Source organism: Delphinapterus leucas, chromosome 1, assembly GCF_059928025.1.
Source record: "Delphinapterus leucas isolate spDelLeu-1000000601 "Yukka" chromosome 1, BTC_Dleu_Yukka2, whole genome shotgun sequence".
In the NCBI taxonomy this organism is placed as follows: domain Eukaryota; kingdom Metazoa; phylum Chordata; class Mammalia; order Artiodactyla; family Monodontidae; genus Delphinapterus; species Delphinapterus leucas.
The window spans coordinates 108238709-108260621 of NC_143129.1; the positions used below are offsets into that span (position 1 = coordinate 108238709).

Sequence of the window (21913 nt, forward strand, 5' to 3'; positions counted from 1 at the left end):
TCTAGAGTCCGTGAGCCACAACTGCTGAGCCCGCGAGCCACAGCTACTGAAGCCTGCTCACCTAGAACCCGTGGTCCGCAACAAGAGAAGCCACCGCAATGAGAAGCCCGCGCACCACAATGAAGAGTAGCCCCAGTTCACCACAACTAGAGAAAGCCCGCGCACAGCAGCAGAGACCCAACGCAGCCAAAAATAAATTAAAATTTTTTTTAATTAAAAAAAAAACACCTCCTATTGTTCATCCATGAATGCATTGATCACCTACTATGTGCTAGGCACTGGGGATACAAATGTGAAAGTAGTTGTGATGTGGTGGAAAGACCACTGATCTTGAAGTTAAAATATCTGATTCAAATTCTGACTCTGCTTCTCACTAGCTATGGATCTTGGCACATAGTAGGTAAACAACAAATGTTTGTTGAATGAATATAGTTGAAATTACTTAATCTTTGTGAGTCTGTTTCCTCCCATATAAGTCAGGATAGAGATGCTTCCTATCTCACAGGGGTATTGTGAAGACAAATAATAGGATGTGTCATCAGTTCTAGTAATAGTTAATGAGAACTATTATATGCTAGGCACTTTCACATTTATTATTTCCTTGACTTCTAACATCTATTTACTCACTCACTCATGAGGAAATAGAGGGACTGAGAGGGATAGTGACTTGTGCAAGGCCTCTCTGGGTGTAAGCTGTCTTCTAGTCTTTATTGCTACCTCACCATGGTGCGTCACTCAGTAGAAACTTTACCCATAGTAGGTGCTCAGGGAATTTTGAAAATCAAGAAAAACCAAAGTTTTACCATTGCTCTCAGTGACACTTCAGAGCAACAGGAAGTCAGTAAATGTCTTTCTAATAATTCAGTTTAGAAATGTACCAGCTAGTCTGTTTGAAATTCACTGCACTAAATACTTTGGGAAGATCGAACAAAAATTAAAAGTTTATGCTTCTAGGGACTTCCCTGTGGTCCAGTGGTTAAGACTTCATCTTCCAATGCAGGGGGTGAGGGTTCGATCCCTGGTCGGGGAGCTAAAATCCCACATGCCCTGGGGCCAAAAAAACAACACATAAAACAGAAGCAATATTGTAACAAATTCAATAAAGACTTTAAAAATGGTCCACGTCAAAAAATCTTACAAAAAAAGTTTATGCTTCTAATGAGGCAGGAAAGATAAAGACGAACCCACAAACACACCCATAAGGAAAAGGTAGAAACTGATTCTTGAGAATGCTGCGCTTAGTATCTTGCAGCCTTGCCAATGGTTCTTTCTTAGGGGAATGAAAAGGATACAAAATATACCAACATGGCACAATTGTAAAAATATTTTAATTGGAATAAAACATATGTATAGAGCAGTGCACAAACCAATCAATTTTTATAAAATGAGGGATAGTTATTTTTTATTAAATAGTACACATCTATGTAACCAGCACCTGGATCAAGAAATAGAATATTACCAGCACCTAGAGACTCTTCTGGGTTCCCTTTCCATCACTACACACCCCTCAAGATAACCACTATCTTCACCGTTAACATCATAGATATGTTCCGGCTGTTTTTGAAGTTTACATGTACCCATTTGTGTCCAGTTTCTTTCACTCAACGTCATATTCATGAGAGTCATGCATCTTGTTGAGTGTAGACGTAGTTCATTCATTCTTATAGTATTCTACAGAGTTTCTCTCTCTTCTGTTAATGGACAATGTTTCTTTGGGGCTGTTATAAAGAGAGATGCTATAAGCATTTTTGAACATGTCTTTTGGTGAATATGTGTATATATCTTTGTTGGGTATACAACTAGGGATGGAACTGGTAGGTCACAGACTCTAAGTTAATATAGTAGATAATGCCAAACAGGTTTCTAAAGTGTTATACAAAATTCTCTACTTTTAGCTCTTCTGGTGGGTGTGAAGGGAGATCACATTGCAACTTCAATTTGCATTTCTGGGATAGTTAATAAGTTGAGAACCTTTTCATATGTTTTTTGACTTTTTGAGAAATGCCTGTTTATCCCCTCTTGAAAAATGCCTGTTGAAATACTCTGCCTATCTTCAATTAGGTTTTTCTGCCTTTTTCTTGCTGATTTGTGAGTGCCCTTTATATATTCTATATAAGTCCTTTTTTTGGATATGTGTAAAGCACTCTGTGGCGTGATTTTTCACTAATGGTGTCTTAGAATGAACAGGAGTTCTTAATTGTCATGTTACCCAATGATCAGTTTTTTCCCTTTATGTTAGTGCTGTATATGTTTAAGAAGTCTTTGCCTACCGTAAGGTCATGAAGATGTTTTTTGATATTTACTTTGGATGGTTTTATTGTTTTACCTTTTATAGTTAGAGTTAATATCCTTCTGGAATAGATTTTTTTGGTATGGTATAAGGTAGAGGTCAAGATTCTTCTTTTTTCTCCATGTGGGTGTTCAGTTGATCCAGCATCATTTACTGAAAAGACAGATCACCCTTTCCCCAGTGCAACACATCAGCATCTTGAATGTAAATCAAGTGACCATATACTATAGGTCTGTTTCTGGTCTCTCTATTCTATCGTCTATCCTTGCTGCCAATTACTATTTCTACAGCTTTATAATAGGTCTTTATAAGTGTAAGTCCTCCACCAGACTCCAATTTTTTACCCCACCAAGCCATCTAGTACTGGAGTGCCACTTCCACCTCCCACTTGGCTTTCAATATGTCCAGGTGGGTGTGATTGATTTGCTTGTTCCCATGGCTTGGTCATCTGTGGTTACCTGGTCTTTATCCCATCAAACCCCTTTAAACTGAAAGCCAGCCTGGTGTCTGCAGACAAGCAAAGCAGATCTGCTGGGTAATGAAATAGCGCGGGGAGGGGAGAGGAGTGGATTAGGTGGGGTTGTCTCTCGTGAGGCGTACATTGAGGAAGTGGTCGACCTACACTTGAGGACTGGCTTCTCGGGAGGTACGAAGAGAGCCAAACTCTAAAATCCGGGCAGAGGAGGGCAAGGCGAGGTCAGCGCATGTAAATGTCGCGGGGGGTTCTGCAAGGCTGCGCGAATAGGCTCGCCGGGGTGGGGCCGGGAAGCCGCAAATCACCAGTTGAGGGCCGGAGTGCGCGCCGCCGGCTTAGAGCCGCTCCTGCAGCTGCTGCGGCCGGGGCTGGGGCCTGGGCGGGAGCGAGAGCCGCAAACGCCGGGCGCACAGGCGAGCCGCGCGCGCGGTCGTCTCGGCCGGCGCGCCCCACCGATCATGAGCGGCTCCTGCTCCGGGAGCAGCCGCGGCGCAGGGCAGACAGTGCAGCGCCTCTGAGCCGCAGCCGGAGAGCCCGGGCGCTGCGCGGGGAGGTGAGTCTCCGCCGGGAGTCCCGCGGGCGTGCGGCTCCTCTCGGGGCGCCTCGGCCTCCCCCTCCCCTTGCAGGACAGACTGGGAAGTTTGTTGGCGAACTTCAGGCTACTACTTCAGGAAAGTAGAGCCGGCGCACCCCACCCCCAGCCGAGTTGGCGATTGGGGACTGGAGTGGCTGAATGGGGGACCGGGCTGCTCCCTTAGGGGCCTCTGAACCGGCTGGGATTCCCCGGGAGGGGCCCGCGGCGGGAGGCGGGAGGCGACGTGCGGCGAGCATCTCTGCTCTTTGCTCTTTAGCGGCATCTTGCCGGGCGCTGGCCTCTCCGACCCCCTGCGCATCCAGCCGCGCCCCCTGGTCCCGTCTCTCTCTGCCCCAGAAACCGGTGGGGGGTCGAGGGATGCGAGGGCCGGGGAGGGGGAAGCCCTGGGCTTGGAGGAGGCGAGTTTCTCCACTAATCTCTTGGAAAGTTTGCAGAGAAAGCGAAGGAGCCCGCCCCGTAACTGTTGACATCTCCCTCCCTCGCTCCCTTTGTTGAGAAAGAATGAATAGTTGGTTGTGTCGCTCCCACTGCGTCGGAGAGGGGAGGGAAGGGGAGGTGAAGGCTGGGAAACAAGGGACGGTGGGCGCAACAGGCAGGAGGTTCCGGTCTCAGCCCGTCTTTCCTTACCCGCTAAGGCTGCCTCCGCTTTAAAAGTTTGATCAGGTGTAGACACTCGTCGGGGAGAAGTCAAGTGGGCTCCAAAGCAGCTGACGAGCCGGCGTGTTTTTTGGAGGAACAACAGTGGGTCGTGGCTGGGGGTTGGGGGGTGGAAAACTCTGGTTTTGGTTTTAACTCACTGGAAGCAACGTGCGAAGGTGAAAGATTGCTTGCCTATCTAACCTCATGTCTGCTTTCACCTAAAGCCATTAGCTGAGATAGAAAGTAGAGCCATGCATTCAGAGATTCTTTTAAACCTTGACCCTTATATACCAAGGCTACACTGATCTCTCCAAGGAAAACACATCGGCGGAGGGGAGGTCAGTTTGAGGGCGGATAATCTCCCTGCTTGTTGCCAAGGAGTGAAGCGAGATCCAGGGGGAGGCCTCGGTGCTGGGGGCTGGGCTCAGAGAGTCCCAAGTAGCAAGGGGCTGCCCAGTTAATAACGGGGGGAAGCCACAGGCCAAGCAGTTGTACGTGAGTGTGCAAGGGGACGTATGGAATATAACGTAAACAACTTGCCTTGCCAATGGCTCCCTCATTCCCTGACTCCAACTTTCCCTAAACTGCCTCTGAGAAGCCTGACATTTCCAGAATGACTAACCAAGATCTCAATCTCCTATTCATATAGAAAGGACTGCTTGTCAAATGGATGCTAATCTTAAGACGCTTATCATGTAGATCCTGTGCTGTGTTGCTTGAAATACAATCCGTGGAAGAATTATTCATACTTCAATCATTTGGCTAGACTTCATAATTTACTTCAAAATAAAGGGATACTCTTAATTCCTAAACCCAAGCAAAACTTCATTCTTAGCGGATAAGCCAATTTTATATGTGTGGTTTTTCCATCTCCTCTTCCTGTCTGCCTCTGCAGAGAAGATATAAAACTACAGATCTGGATTGTAAATTCTCTGTCATGGTCATAATGGGGCAGTGAGGAGGTTACGTTTCCAGAGTTTAAAATATGATAGAAAGTTCTTAAAGCCCACATCAGATGACCGTCTGTGAATTTAACTTGAAAATATCTCATTTCAGAAGTAAAATAGAAAAATTCAAACAAGTGGGCGTCTTATCTCTGTCTCGACTTGTGTGTGATCATCCGTTTCTTTGAGACATCTTTATAAAGCAAGTGAGTCAGTCCTGCTGTTCACAAGCACTTCAGAGTACAGCCGCTGACCAGGGTCAGGAAGGTAGCGCCTAGGTTGGGAGTGTGTCAAGCTTACTCTCATCCCTATCAGGATTTCAGCTCTTTGAACGTTCACATGGGTCCCGAGTTTTCATATCAAGATGTAGAGTCTTTGACCTTTGTATATATTTCAAGATCTTGTATTAGACTGAATCAGGACACTGTGTCTGTTTACCTGCACAGTAGAGAGAGGTGAAGTCGGATGGCCAAACTCTTACCTGGGCTTTTATTTAAAGACGGCATATGAGCTCACTTAGCGTGCCTGTGTATCTATGCTCACATCCTACTTGGTTTGCTGTTGTTACGTATATTGCTCTAGGTTAAAACATTTCCCTCCTCACCCTTCCTGGTTGCGTCTTCCCCAGAGCAGTGACTTCATTTGTGAACTCTCTTTGTGATAGGGATACAATTACAAGCAAGACAGACATGGTCCCCGCCCTGCTTAGAGGAGACCTGCTATTTTTTGAATGCTTGCTGTATGTCAAGGGCTTACATACACAATCGTATTTACTTTTCACAACAACTCCATGAAATAGATATTGTTAACCCATTTTTACAAATGAGAAACTGTCAGAGAGGTTGAGTCACTTGTCCCAGGCCACACAGTAAGACATTGTCACAGTAGGGATTTGAACTTGTGTCTTACTTCAAAGCCTTGGTTCTGAGTCAACCCATGTTTGATTTTAAAAAATTAAATAGTACATAAGAAGTACATAATGACTAGGAACATCAAGACAGAAACATCCCCAAGTGGAGAAAACATGGGAGCCAAAAACTCGAGACTTGAACTTAATCTCCACTGTGCTCTTCCAACCACATGTTCCCACCTCAAGACCTTCACGTTTGCCGAATCCCCTGCCTGGAACTCCATTTGATCCTCTCTTACTGGTTCCTTCTCTTTTTTCAGGTCTCATGTCATTGTTACCTCTTCAGAGAGGTCTTCCCAGACCACTGTAGTGTAAAATAGCCCTCCATCCCCAACAAGTGTATTCTATCATGTCATCCTGTTTCATGTTCTTTAGGGTACTTACGACTGGGATATTATCTAGTTTGTTGTCTGTGTTGGTTGGACTTCCCCATCACAGTGTAGGCTCCACGAGATCAGGACCTCATCTAGTTTTTTATATCCTCAGCTCTAGTACATTGTAAACTCTCGGAGACTCTATATTGAGTGAATGAACGTTTATTTTCCTTATCTGGAAAAAGAAAGGGGCTTGATTCTCTGAGATTCCATCTACATATTACGTGCTGAGATTCTGCCTAGTGGTCAAATGGGGTTGTGGCTCCTCTGTCAGAATGGAAAGTACATACCTTGAACCTAGATTCCATGCACTTCCACCCATGGATTTCCCCCAGGTTCCTGGAGTCTAGAAAAAAATAAAAGTGAATAAAACTCAAGTAGGAAACAGAGCAACCAACAGACTGCAAATGAGTTTCTTCCACCTATAATTCTCCCTGCCATTCCCTGCCCCACTTTAGTGTTTTTGTTGTTGTTGGTTGTTTGTTTAAAGTTAGGTCTCTGGCCAGAGCCCACCTCCCCCATCGTTGGATTGATTCAAGCTTGACATAGGGCCCAGGCTGGAGCCAGTCTTTCCAAGTGACTAGACACAGGGCAAGGCTGTACTTTAAATGGGAAAGAGTCCCAAGTTAGAGGCAGCAAGTTGTAGAGGAGAGCCTGGCCTGTGTATTTCCAATTTAACCGCAGCTGAGAAATTTAACTGTAACTCTGGAAACTTCAGCTTGGATGATCTCCCTCTGGTAATTAAACACTACTTCACATCCTTCAGGTCAGCATCCCTTCCTCCGGGAAGCCTTTCCTGGCTGCTAGATTAATCTAGGCCCCCAGTCCCCACTCTGCGTGCTCCCACGGTACTAGGAATCACCAACACGCATGGTCATTACTTACTGTCTGCTTCCTCTGCAGAGTAGGAACTTCGTGAGGATAGTCGTTTGACACCGTTTCCAGCACCCACACACAGTCCCCACCACCCAGGAGGCCCCCCTTAAATGTGTGTTGAATGAAGAATGAATGAGGGAACGCTTCTTTTGCCTGAGTGATGCTTTCTCATTGTTATTCTATTCTGTTACCCAGAAACTAATCTGGGTGCCAGTTGCTCTGTACCAAAGAAACTCGCTTACCTGGTGGTCCTCAAACTTGGCTCCACAGTGAACAATAAATACTAGGGGAGCTTTAACAAGACTGATGCCAGGGTCCTACCCACCGAGATTGTAATTTTGTTGGTCTGGCTCACGGCTTGGGTGTCAGGATTTTAAAAGATTCTCCGAGGACTCTTATGTGCAGATTGAGAGCTGCCGATTTAAGTTTTCAGAATTTATCCCTTGCGTTGATCCTTATAGGCTTGAAGCAGCCCAGGTGGGAGAGGGCAAGGATATAATTCATGGATATTGTATGGTTCCCCGACAGTTTAAGAGGTACTTTCACAACTGTTATCACAGCTGATAATAACAAGCTGAGGGATCTACTCACCGGTTTAAATATTCCCTTTATGTTGATGACTCTTAAAAATCGACATCCTGTCCTGGCCCCTAACTGCACATACCAGTATCTAGCCTGCTAGACCGAACTGCCCTACCGGTACCTCACACTCAGCAAGCCCCGGTGGTGAGCTTGTTACTCTCTCGCCTGCCCGCAGGGGTTCCCTCTTGTGCTACTCAGTGTGTTACACCATAGCCCTGTCCTCCCTTGGCTGTGGCCTCCTTCCTCCCAGCCAGAGGCCTCGAGCTTCTAGCCCCTCGCTCTGCCCTTCCTTTCCCTTCCCGTGCCCACTGCCCCAGGTCGGAGTCCTCCATCACTCCTTGCTGGCTTGTTGCTGACTGACCTCCCCACCTCCCTTCTCTCCCTCCAGAGTGACCGGAGCTCCCTACCCAGGCACAGACTGGATTCCGTCCCACCCTTCCCGAGCTTCCCTAGTACTGACAGTCAGGTTCAGGCACCTCAACACAGCCTTCAAGACTTCATGATCTGGTCCTAAGCTGTGCTTCTTCCAGGAAATGCTTCTCAACGTGACTCAAGCCACACCACGTGACTCAGTTTCCTGAGCCTGTAGGGCACTTCCCTGCCCTTATGCATCTGCTGTTGTCGCATCCTCTTGGAGGGCTTTTCCCTACAATTTTCAGCCTTTCAAAATCCTTCATCTCCAGTGATGCCCTCTCTGAGATCCTCCTTGAGCCCTTTTGTCAAAATTAATTATTCTTCACTCCAGCATGTTAAGGGTCCCATTGATGAATATATTACAGTTGACCCTTGAAAAACACAGGTTTGAACTGCATGGGTCCACTTATACACAGATATTTTTCAATAGTAAATACTACAGTACATGGTCCGTGGTTGGTTGAATCTGTGGATATGGGGGAACCGTGGATATGCAGGGCTGACTATAAGTTATATGCAGATTAGCCCCTCATTGTTCAGGTGTCAACTGTATTGTCTCTTTGAGTTCATAGTCAGGGATTGAGGCTTATGCATCTTTGTTTCTCTGAGTCTCTTATCTGGAGTAGGCACTTAAATGTTTGTTGAATTGAAAATAGGAAGGGCAGTGTTAACATCCCTTGAGAATACACTGAGGTGAGGGTAGCTTGCTGAAGGGCATTCTGAAGCACTTCGGCTCAATCTTGAAATAGATAGACCTTGGATAAGCAGAGAGGAAACAGGCTACCGGAGACACTGGAGCCAGGGTAACCCTGGTCCATCGTCCTAGCCTGAAGGTAGACGTGACCAACACTGTGGGCCTTTGTACACGAAGAGGTTCTGTGGGGGGCTTTGGGCCTCGCCACCAGGTTCTTGGGAATGATCCAGGCCTGTCTATAAAGAAGGAAGGTGCTGATAGCTGGGACAGGTGAGAGTTCCTAGCTGTGAGTGTGCGCGAAGGGTGAGGGAATCCTTGTCGGCTTACGCCACTGTGGTCAGGCTGGGAGGGCTGGGGAGTTTGGTTTCTTTTTTAATAACGATGATTAACATTGAACAAGTGCTGACAGTGCACCAGGTACTGGCCAGACCCGGGAGGGGCCCACGTGGGGACTCACGGTCCATTGTCTGCACCCGCTGGGAGGCAGGCCTTCTGTGTGGTCCCAGTTAGACACAGAGCAGACAGGCCTCAGAATTACCAGGCTTGGCAAAGAACTGAGGACAGGGTTCAGATTATATGCCTTGCGTGGAGGGTCTCCTTCCACCCAGCTGCCAGCACTCGGGTGTCTGTCTCTGTTGTAGAAACAGTAGATTGTGTGTGTGTGTGTGTGTGTGTGTGTGTTGTCATGTGCTTCCTTTGCATACCCTGCTTTGTCCTGGTTCCACCTCTTACTCTACCACCTTCTGGAGGGCTGTGTTCTTCTTGGTTGTCTCCAAGCCACATCCCAAGTCCCCAGTTCCTTTGTGGAACTGTCTCTGCGGTGGTGCTAGTGAGTGATGACTTTCACTCAGCATCGTTCCCTTTGCAGTGGAAAGGGTGGTCTGTGAGGAATGGGTGCTGCAAGGCTTGAGAAGAGACCACAGTGCAAAGAGATGATCTCACCAGGCTCGGGGAAGACCAGTGCTTTGGGCTTAGCTATGCAGCTGTGATCTCTAGACCAGTCTGATACCACGACTAGTGGTGCAAATTCTGGATCCTTATGTCTCCTGGGACTAGCCCGAATTTTTATTCAGTCTTGTGTTTCTTTATCTCTATATATTGGCCTTTAAAATGTCATATAATTTGGCTTAGATCAAAACCATAGTTTGTTTTTTAGGGGGTGGAGGTGCTAACTCTGCTCAGGGTGAACATTTCTGCTAGCGGTCATAGCTGGGAACAACTGTTGGGGCTGCTTTTGCACAGAGCATTTTCCTTTTCTTTCCATGATCCGTGCCCCCCAACCCTATTTTCTCTTCCTTCTCCGCCCTTCCCACTCTTCCCTGACGATACAGACACCCATGTGCATTGCTCAACCCTGATGGTGGCAAGCAGGTCCCTGACCCCTCCGGGGGATGGTTGTACATGGAGGTCCCCCACCCCAGTGGCTTTCCTCTCCCGCTGAGCCCCTGATGTATGGAGGAGTAGCCCACCTCCTGACCCCTGACCCTGGCCGTCTTCGTTAATTAGCGTACATTGATTTATTTATAAGCAGCAGGTCTTTGCCAGAAAGAATCTGTCCTGTCTCTCTGGGTAGCACAACTGAGGGGCTGGTCTGGCGCTGAAGGCGTTCTAGCAGCTAAGGAATTCCAGTCATCTTCACCTGTTCTTATCATTTACAGGGTGGTGGGAATGCGTGAGCTAATTATCTAACATATTTGAATGTTTTCTCAAATGCATTTATTACTGAAACTTGAGTCTTTCCTCAGTATTTTTTGTTAGTCATGCTTTTCCATCAGCTTCAGTCATCTGAAGTAATAAAATGGCTCATGTGCCTCTAAAGTCCCTGAAACGTATTTGCCCTTTTCCATTGGCAGATCTGCTGCCAACCCAGGAGAATTCTTCTGCAGGATGAAAAAAGGAAATGAGTAAACTGCCCATCGTATTAAATGTCACGAGTGATGCTACTCAGTGTTTGTCCTTTAACACTCTGTGAACATTTTCTTTTGTTATGTGGTCTATTTCCATTTCCTTTTGTAAGTGGGAAATCAGTTCTTGTGCTTTTCTTAGATTTATACCTTCACTCTTTTCTTCCCCACTTAGAGTTGAGAATTATGGCTGCGGGAAAGTTTGCAAGCCTTCCTAGAAACATGCCAGTGAATCACCAGTTCCCCCTGGCCTCATCCATGGACCTCCTGAGCAGCAAGTCACCTCTCGCTGAGCATCGCACAGATGCCTATCAAGACGTGTCTATACACGGCACCCTTCCACGGAAGAAGAAAGGCCCTCCTCCCGTAAGGTCCTGTGATAACTTCAGTCACATGGGGACCCTCCCCCATTCCAAATCCCCACGGCAGCACTCACCTCTGAGCCAAGACGTCATCCAGGAGCACCCACCGCAAGACTGGAAAGGCAAAACCTTCACCTTCAGGTAGCTTCTTTAATTTCATGGGTGAAAATGATTTGTTTTAAAGGGATTTTTTTTTAAGTCTTTTTTTAGGAAAAATATCATATATGCATAAAGTAGAGAAGATAGATTCATTACCTCCTGTGGACCCATCACCCAGCTTCAACAGTTATCAACTCATGGCCAGGCCTGCTATGTCTGTACTCCCACCCACTTTCCTTCCTCTGGTATTATTTTGAAGCAAATCTCAGACCTCATTTTATCTGTAAGTATTTTGGTATGTGTGTCTTTCAAAGACAAGGACTCTTATTTTAAAAAACATAATAACCACAATATAAAAAACTGTAACACGAAAAGATGCTCAACGTCACTAATCATTAGAGAAATGAAAATCGAAACTGCAATGAGGTATTACCTCACACCGTCAGAATGGCCATTATCAAAAAATCTAGAAACAATAAATGCTGGAAAGGGTGTGGTGAAAAGGGAACCCTCCTGCACTGTTGGTGGGAATGTAAATTGATACAACCACGATGGAGAACAGTATGGAGGTTCCTTAAAAAACTAAAAACAGAACTACCATGTGACCCAGCAATCCCACTACTGGGCATATACCCTGAGAAAACCACAATTCAAAAAGACACATGCACCCCAATGTTCATTGCAGCACTATTTACAATAGCTAGGTCATGGAAGCAACCTAAATGCCCATGGACAAATGAATGGATAAAGAAGAAGTGGTACATATATACAATGGAATATTACTCAGCCATAAAAAAAACAAAATTGAGTTATCTGTAGTGAGGTGGATGGACCTAGAGTCTGTCATACACAGTGAAGTAAGTCAGAAAGAGAAAAACAAATACTGTATGCTAACACATATATATGGAATCTAAAACAAAAGAAAAAGAATGGTACTGATGCACCTAGTGGCAGGGCAGGAATAAAGATGTAGATACAGAGAGCGGACTTGAGGACATGGAGGAGGGCGGGGCAGGGCGGGGAAGCTGGGATGAAGTGAGAGACACATATTCACTACCAAGTGCTAGTGGGAAGCAGCCGCATAGCACAGGGAGATCAGCTTGGTGCTTTGCGATGACCTAGAGAGGTGGGATGGGGAGGGTGAGAGGAAGGCTCAGGGGGAAGGGGATATGGGGATGTATGTGTGCATGTGGCTGATTCACTTTGTTGTATGACAGAGACTAACACAGTATTGTGAAGCAATTATACTCCAATAAAGATCTATTTAGGGCTTCCCTGGTGGCACAGTGGTTGAGAGTCCGCCTGCCGATGCACGGGACACGGGTTCGTGCCCCGGTCCGGGAAGATCCCACATGCCGCGGAGCGGCTAGGCCCGTGAGCCATGGCCGCTGAGCCTGTGCGTCCGGAGCCTGTGCTCCGCAGCAGGAGAGGCCACAACAGTGAGAGGCCCGTGTACCGCAAAAAAAAAAAAAAAAAAAAAGATCTATTTAAAAATAACTAACATCTAAAAAAAGAACCATTTCTTAATATCTTCCAGTATTTGAGAGTATTTGGAAGGCCAACTTCCTATATCATTAAGTCCCTCAAAAGGAACCACAGCATTTCTTTTTATCATAACATCAGATTATGAACTACGTCCATCCAATTCTTTTTTTTTAATCTTTTCAAAGAATTTATTACCCTTGACTTTTGCATAAGTCATGGCCTTTATTTTCCTAGCTCTACACAATATTATCATTAACCAGGACTTCTTATACACACTGTTATCACTTTTATTACCCATTGTAATGAAAGATATGAGACACAAGTGAAATAAGATGCAAAATAAATTCCAGCCCAGTTCACAAAATGAGCCGCCAGCCATTCATTCAGCCTTACGTTTCTGTAGCAACAAGCAGCAGCAGTTCCATAGCACCATCACGTAATAGAACCTGCAGCCAGTCTAGGCACTGCAATTCACGTTCTCTATGTATTTAATTACATCCAGTTTGCAATATGCAAACCAACTGTAGGTGAAAGGCCTGTGTGTGTAAGTTGCTATGGAAATATGGAGAGGGAAATGTTTAATTCCTTCTTGGAGGGAAATTGAAGTTCAGGGAAGGTTTCACATTTGATCTGTGTTTTAAAAGTAAAGAGAAGGTATCCGCAGGTGTTGAAGAGGGGGAAGCACCTCCAGGTCAGGATGCAGTGTGAACAAAGCCAGGAAACACTGCTGTGAAAGCCCGGAGAACAGAAATTAAACTGCGTGGTTGAAATAAGGTTTTTTGAAAGTGAGTCTTCAAAATCTTTTAAAACACCGCAAATGTATATCCATCTCACTGTGTAGAAGTAGTGTATCTTATTTCCTCAGAACAGAAGCTGTTGCTCCTCAGTCACTTCCCAAGGACATATTTAGATGATCTCACTCCAGTTAATCTGCATTCATTTTCTTCCCATTAGACACTTTCCCCCTTTATAAAAATGACTATAACTCACAAAAGGCACTCGTCCGTCCAATTCTATAGAGATGCCAGGATGTCTGTAAATCAGGAGCTGCCTCTCCTTGTGTAGGTGGCCCCCACTATCCAGAGCATTCCTGTGAAACCCTCCATAAGCTGAAGTGGTGTGAAATGAAGAAACAATTACCTTAGGACACATCTTGCTAAAGGATGCACAAGATAAATGGAGATAAAGCCCAGGTGCTCACAGACAGTTCAAAGCTAGGGCAGTTTGATGCTGAGACGCTGAGTGTAGTTCCAGAGAAGGAGCTTGGTGGTGCCACTCCTGCTGCTGCTCTGTGTACACACTGCATCTGTAACAACTTCTTGAAAACAGACACTGAACACTCTTTTCACTTTTCACCTTTTTTCACAAAAGCAAAAATCCTCCTCAGATTTCTTTTGATTACTGAAATCAGGTACTAACGTAGGTCTTTTCCTAAAAGCTAAGTGATGTAAAGCAAACTCTCGAAAAGCAGGGATACCTGTATTTAGTTGTCAACATGCTGAAATAAAATTGTGTGTGGATGTATCATCGGGTCAGCTTCAGGATACTTTAGAACAAGAATTGATTTCTCCTTCTATCCACCAGGGACCTGGGTAAATAAGCCTCATTGTTGTAAAGGCTTCTTCTCTGCATCTATAATGGGCCTGGTTGTGACCCTGCTTGTTAGAGCTGGTTTAGAAACTCTGCACCCCTTTTCCTGTTGAGGAAGACCAGCAACCTGTGATGCTATCGGGTAAAGCAGGGGATGGTTTCTTCTGCTGTATCTCCTGGTGTCTCTCTTTTTGTCCTACCCTGTAGCAAGGAAAGCCATTTTGATCCTAGCTCATTTATTTGTTCCATGCCTATATATTGAGCACCTGTGTTAATTAGAATACATTGATTTCATAAGCACCATTGCTTCACCAGGAAAATTCTGCTGATTTCCTCTGTGTATCTTAGCTGAAGTGCTGGTCTGACACAGTAGACATTCTAGCTGTCAAATCATTGCCCTCTTACAGGGTGGGGAAATACGTAAACTATACAACAATGGAACAATGGAACATCAGAAACAGTGTCCTTCCAGAGCTAACATTGTAGTGAGGGACCCAGATAATAAATACAAGTAAATAAACAAGACAATTGCAGATTATACTCAGTGATGTAGAGGAACTAGAGTGATACACTAGAGATTTATTGGGGTTGTATCTTTTTTATAGGGTGGACAGGTCTCTGAGGAAAAGAAATAGTGGAAGGCTCTCTGGGCCTAGGGAGAACAAGTGCAAGGAACCGGGGGTGGGAACAAGTTTGGCATGTTTGAAAAACCCAAAACAAGCTGGGGTGACCTGCAGCTGGGGTGTAGCACATTGAGAGGTGAATAGTACACATGTTGGGAAAGAGCTAGGCAGGCAAGAGTTCAGAATTATTTTTAGTTGTGTAGTTGCAGTATTACAAGAAGAAAATAAGTTGAGGCCCAGATATTCTCTGGAGAAAGCACTGGAGAGTCTGCAAAGTTTCTGACATCAAACCATAATGTTCCCCAGCGTGTTCTGGGGGTCAGAAGGTTCTGCTCTGTGGAGTCTCGCCGGGTGGCCTGCTGATGACAGGTGCATGTGGAGGTGCATGCCTGTGCACGGTAATGTTAATGTCGCATCACTGGCACCTAACACTCTGGGATGCAGAAGCAGAGCCATCATTGCTCCCTCTTAGGAAGGTTATGAGGTAGCAAAGAACCATAACTTATGGCTAGCCAAAATTAAGCACAAATGCCAGGCTGCACTATGTGGGGTCAGAACCAGCTGGCTTCCTGTGGCCACTTTTTATTCATTAAGTTAAACTCTATATTGAGCTAGGTATCCATGACGTACCACATAGAGACGGTTCACAAACTCATTCCCTGAAGTTCTAAGGTCTAGGCTGGGTGTCTGTTCTTACCAGGGGAAACTCCTAGGGGCCGAGGGTGGAAATGGAGCCACCCTTCCTAGCTTGAGGACGTTCTCGATAAACACCCAAGGCCCAAGCTGTCACCCTGCCAGCAGTTCAAAGCTTTTGAACTTGAAAACTGACTTGGACATAGATCAGACCTCAGTAAAAGATCTTATCAGAGGTGGACACAAGTCATGAGTTTCAAGTCCAGGCTGTGGAAGACTTAACAAGCACTGCTGGTTTACGTTTGTTTCTGATTCAGAATTACGTTCGTCCAAATTCACATCTTTTTTCCTTAACTTAAAATATCTTATTGTTGAAGGTCAGTACAGAGTAACAAATGCACGTCCTTCAAAATGAGGCTGAATGAGAAGGCGAGTGGCTCTGTGTCAAAGGATCATAAAGTCCTCTTCCCCTGCTTTGCAGTCTTGTTAATGTGTTTTTATTTACCTGGCACATTTTAAAAATATCCTGAGGTGTTCCCAGTTTTGAGGAGTTCAAAGTACCGTGTATTCTTTTTTTTTTTTTTTTTATCCTTTTAAGTATTCCTAATAAGATTATGAGCTGCCTCACTTATTCTTTGGAACAATCCACAGTGTCAACAAGTAACATTTGTGAATGTGAAAAGCTGGGGACAAGATATATGAATGAGAACCTGAGGCTCTAGAGCGGACAGTGTGACTAAGGTGCTGGACAGAACTACTGTGAGAGAGAAACACCATTTCTATTCCTAACTCAGCTCTGACAGCCCAGTGGAGCTGTGAAAACACCAACCACCCACCACCCGAGCTCACTCACCACTGGAAGCTGGGAGCCATATGTGTTTTAAAGTTAAGAGTTTTGGATCCCTGAGTCTAGGGACCTAAGACTAGTTAGGTCTTTAACAACATTATTGATTTTTAAAAAAATTCATTCATTTTTGGCTGCATTGGGTCTTTGTTGCTGTGCACGGGCTTTCTCTAGTCGCGGCAAGCGGGGGCTACTCTCGTTGCGGTGCGTGGGCTTCCCATTGTGGTGGCTTCTCTTGTTGCAGAGCACAGGCTCTAGGTGCGATGGCTTCAGTAGTTGTGGCACATGGGCTCAGTAGTTGTGGCACACAGGCTTAGTTGCTCCATGGCATGTGGGATCTTCCCAGACCAGGACTTGAACCCGTGTCCCCTGCATTGGCAGGCGGATTCTTAACCACTGTGCCACCAGGGAATTCCCAAGATTATTGGTTTTTTCTTTCTTTTTCTTTTTTTGGGGGGGGCTTGTTTCAGGTAAACTCTTTTGGCCTTACTTGTTTCTTTTCATAGTGCATTCAGGGGTTAACTTCAGCTAAGAGTGACTTGCCCAGATGTCAGGTCTGCAAGCCTTCCATTCCATCACATTTGGTGTTGGCATGATGATGGTGGACCATCTTGGAGGGCCCCACCCACTCTTCATGTGGACCCACCTACACTCAGAGGGAAGCCCTTCAGACAGCACCTCCTTGTCTTGTGAAATACTCTAAGTTGCAAGTTCGCTGTTTTCCCAACAAACATGTTTGCCTTGTTAGTCATTAAAAAGTCACCTTTATTATGATTGAATATCAATTGAATACCCAACCTGTGGGAGGCCCCAGGCAAAGCAGAGGAAATCTCCCCTTTGACCTAAAAATTTGCATTATTAAGCTGTCATATAAACATATGTCATATCCACATGAATTATTACCTCTTAACATTTTATAGTTTTAAAATATCTTAAAGGATATGTTCATTAATTGCCTTGTTTGAACATCATAACCTGTGTGAGGGACAGCAGATTTCATCGTTAGCAGCAGCAGTGTGTTGTCATCATTACAGTTGAGAAAATGGTTCAGGGATATTGAAGCACCTGAGATTAGACCCTAGTGGGTAACTGATCTGGGATTAGGACCCGGAAACTACTGTAGGGACTTCCCCAGACGCTGCGCTCTATAGCCTCCCAAGAAGGCTGGCCCTGCCGTGGGCATCCTCTGAGCTATCTTCTTGCGTGGAAAGCTTTGGGCCCCCCGGGGTCTGACTGCAGCATCTCAGACACACCCCCTTGAGGAGGATAGAGCCTTGGCTGCCAAGAGCAGGCAGAAGGCGGGCCTGGAAGGGGAGTTGGTCTCCTCGTTCTGAGACCTGTATCTCTTGGCTTTGTTGTTGTCTTGGCTGCCCTTGGATGTACTTGTGGTTTTGAAAGGTAGCCAAAGCAAGAAGCCCGGCGCTCTTAAACGTGCTGCTTGATGTCACAGAAGGAGCCTTTGTTCTGCAAGCAGAGCAAGGCTTCTCTGAGAGGTCTACCGACGGGATTTCCTCTTGACATTAGCGTTGTTTGGCTGGTGCCCCTCTGATTCATCTATCTTCAAGGATGAATTTTTATATCAATCTGGGACCTTCCTTGGGCTGAGAGGGGACCAGTTCCTGTTGTGAGAGGTCTGTGTTGCCAGGAGAGCTGAAGGTTCAGCACTTGGAGTCCACTGTGGGTCCTTTTCCTGCTTGTGGGTACGTGGAGGCACGCATTCCGGGGAACAGCTGCTGAGAGCCTAATTCCTTCTGCCCCTTGTGCTGAGGGAGCATGTGGCTGGACAATGTGGTGTTTCATGAATTTGCATGAGTGGAGCTGACTGACTAGTCACAAGTGTTTTAACTGATGGGGGCCAGAAAGTCTGCAAAATTATCCCAAGTTAAAATCCGGTATCCTTTCCCAGGCAGTAAGTAACCTACCGGGTCACGGTGTCAGCTCTTCAAAGTTAAAGAAAAAGTGTAAGGCACAGGATCTGTGCAGACCCTTCTCTAAACGCTGTTTTAAAGACCTAACTCTGGGCTGTGTTGGTGACCCCTTGCGAAAAATTGTTTCATGTGTTCCTCTTCAGAACCACCAAGTTCTATAACTATTGCTCTCTCCTTAGCAAAGCAAGATGTTCCCCCAGACATGCAAATAAATCACCCTTTAGCTCGCAGGTAATCAGAAGGATCTGCAGTGTGAAGGTCCACACACAAACATGTGCACATTATTTATACATGTCATGTCTGCTGTCTGCAAATTGGAAGCTTTTTGTGCACAGAGGAAAAGTTGGGTTTAGAGTTGAAAAAAATTTATTTAATAGACTAATAGATTCTATTTAATAGAAGGTACATTTATTGAGTTAGCAGAATGACCGTGGCTTAACTGCCAAGAATGTCTCCAGAATGTAATAGCCCGTGCGTTGAATTTTTATTTTTAAACTTTCAAGTTGAGTTTTACTAACATTTTGAAACGCCCCTTGGTGTTTGAGCGCAGCTGTTGTGGATGGGTTAGTGAATTCCGAGGAATGGTGCACGTCCAGGCTCCGGTGGCCTCTGGTGTGCTGAGGCCAGGAGCAGCTGGGTCAGAGGTGAGCTCAGCCCTGCTGGGCATCTTGTACCGGCCCAGGGTTGGGGGAGCCCAGAGAATAGGAAATGCCTGCAGGTCCACCAGCTGCCTGACAGTAGTCCTAAATCCCCTACTAGCAGGGATGATTTCAGCCCTAAAGGCTGGGATCTGTGCATTCTCAGCTGTTCTGGGAAAAACGAAAGGACATTTTTTTTTAACTGATTGCAAACCGCAACCAAGAGAATGATCAGAGAATTACACAAAGCTGTCCTTGTTGAGTGGAGCTGTTCAATATCTTCTCTTTCCCCCAACCCCTCACACCCCACCCCAACTGACTTGCTTTAAATCCTTTTTTTTCTGGCCTCCTGCATGCTGTTGGAGAAAAGCCAGGTTTTTTCAGTCTTCTGAGAGTCAGAAACTGTGAGTTTATCAGGCCCCTCAGTATAGGTTAAAGCATATTGTAAACAGAAGACGCTATGCAGTTACAGACTACTCAGGTTCTTATCACATGTGGATTTGAGAGCCATCCCAGCCTGGCCAGAGATGGGACCTGGAGAAGTTGTAGTTACTCTCGTTGATCGGAAGGAGATTCCTTCCTGGGGCCTGGACTGGAGCCACAGGAGTGATAAGCCCTCAGGCCATGGCCACCCTGCTGTTCACAGTTCTGTAATGCTGTCACCACCCAGTCTGTCTCTAAGAGACTAGCTGCAGGATTGCATACAGAATTTCAAGCTCTCTCTCCTTTGAGGCCCCAAACACAAGCGCTGAGGGTATTCCTGTTTACGGATTGTGCCGTTATTGACAAATTACAGAAGGCTGAGAAACCTTCCATGTTGACCCAGCCTTTATGCAGCGGACTGTCCATGGTTCCAGAATCACTTGCAAACATAGTAAGAGGTAAGAGGTGAGAACACGAGTCACGTAACTGAGAGGTCTCAGTTCAGATGCCTGTTTATCCACTACTAGGTGTGTGAACTAGGGCAAGTTCTAAACTATAAAATAGGGTGAAAATAATCCCCTCTGAGGACTGCTGCGAAGATTCACTGGTCACTAAGCACGAAGGCTCCACCGAATGTCAGCACTCTGGCTTTCACTCTTGAGCCTGGTACCGCCTTCTGGGGCTCTGGGTGGAGCAGGTCTCAGCTTCCACCTGATCAGAGCTGTTTATTCTTCTCCTGCCAACTCTGCTGTGTGACGCCTGACCCTGAAGGCCATTGGTACTTTTGCTGGGACGTTGATTTAGCCCCGGACATCAAAGAAAGCTGCTAGCGACCTTGATGCTGATTCCAGCAACCAGACTGGTAGCTTTGTGACCTTATGTAAGTTCCTTCACCTTTCTGAATCTCCACGTCCTCAAAGGGTGGCTTGTAGGGGTCAAATACAATCCCAAGTGAGGGCGCCTAGCCCAGGACCTGGCATGAAGCAGGGGCTCAGATGTTGTTTTCCGCCCTTCCTTCCTCCTGGGAGGCTCTTAATCCTCGTGTGTAACCTGAGATCACGTTCCATGCCTGCGGCTAATGGGGGAGAAAGTTTCCCACGTGTTGACGGAGTCTGGCTGGAATCCCTCTACCTGGGTCTGCTCTGAGCTGCCCTACAGCAGTGCATCTTGGCCACCGCTCGTGCTTACAGGTGCACAGAAACATCGGTGCACAGAAAGATTAGCACACCATTGTGCTAAGACCCAGAACAGAGCCTCCCTTTGGTGGACTGGCCCAGCCCTTGTCTGATTGTCTGATTGTAGTACTCAATGTCAGTGTCTTCACTGTTTATTCTTTGATGAATATTTATTGAGCTTAGTTAGTGCCAGGTATTGTGCTAGGTACCAGGTACCCAGTGGAGAATAAAATAGATGTGGGCCCTGTCCTTAGGGACTGCCCAGTTTAGGTGGCACGCAGACAAATGCATCAACAGATACATAACTGCAGAATGAGGAGGTGCAAGGAAGATCACATCAGAGAGCCCTGAGTTCCTTGGATTGGGAGGAGGGAATGGCTCTCTGCGGGAGGGAACATTTGAAGATTTAATATGAAAAGAGAATGTGAAATACCTCATTCATATTTTTATGTTAGTATGTATTGATAATTTTGAAATATTAGGTTAAAAGATTATTAAAATTAAGTTCATCTATTTCTTTTCAACTGGCGACCAGAAAAGTTTAAGTTACATGTTTTTCACATTGTATTTCTATTGGACAGTACCAGTCTAGACCTCACTAAGGAGTTTAGATTTTCTCCATAGGGCCAAGGGAAGCCTTTAAAGGGTTTTAAGCGAGGGAATAGCATGGTCTGATGCAGTTTTAGAAGATTCAGTGGAGAAGTGATTGACGGAAGAGAAGCTGGAGAGAGGGCAGGAGGCGATGGCAGCAGTACGGGAAGCGGTGGGGTCTGCTCTGGGATGACAGTGGAGGAGATGAAGGTGGGTGGATTCTAGATCTGTTTTGCAGGTAGAGTCTACCAGACATACCGAGGGTTAGGACTGAGATGACGGAGAGGGGCAGTCAAGTATGGCTCAGGTAGCTGGGGGCGGGGGTGGGGTGGGGGGGTGGGACCATTTACGGAGACAGAGAAGATTGGAGAGAGCAGGGCTTCGTTTGGTTGTTGAGCGGCTTTTTCCTGGGAGGAGGAGGTGACGGTAGATTGCAGAGAATCGAGACGTCCGTCTTGCGTGTGCCAAGTCTGAGATGTGTGTGTGTCTGAGTGGAGGTGTTAATCATAATACCAGTTGGTATTATGAGCCTGGAGCTGTGGAGAGAGGTGTGAGCTAAAAGTTATAAAGTTAGGAGTCTGCATAGAAATGATATTAAAGCCGGAAATGGATGCTGTCAGCAAAGGAGAGAGCTGTGTAAAGCATAAAGGGAAGGGCCCCTAGGACCCAGCCCTGAGGAATTGTGGCACAGACTGTTCTGGGGAGCCAGCAGAGGAGGCTGGGCATTTGGTGGGGAGCAGAGAAATGAGGCAGGAGCCGCACGGGGTTGGTGTTCAAAGGAAGGTGGGGTTTTTTTAAGATGAGAGACAAAATTCAATAGGAAAA

At 46.0% G+C, this 21913-nt stretch overlaps 1 protein-coding gene across 3 annotated transcripts in view; it reads left to right on the forward strand.

Moving 5' to 3' along the window:
• Positions 1-21913, forward strand: part of BCAR3 (BCAR3 adaptor protein, NSP family member) — a 156982-nt gene that overhangs the window by 33541 nt on the left and 101528 nt on the right. For 2 of the 3 annotated variants that reach the window (XM_022553344.3, XM_022553343.3), the window contains exon 2: positions 10873-11200. In XM_022553344.3, the coding sequence (XP_022409052.1) occupies positions 10884-11200 (317 nt within the window). In that variant the 5' untranslated portion in view covers positions 10873-10883. Of the gene's footprint in view, positions 1-2840; positions 3319-10872; positions 11201-21913 lie in introns of those variants that run through there. The other variant, XM_022553342.3, reaches the window with a different exon arrangement.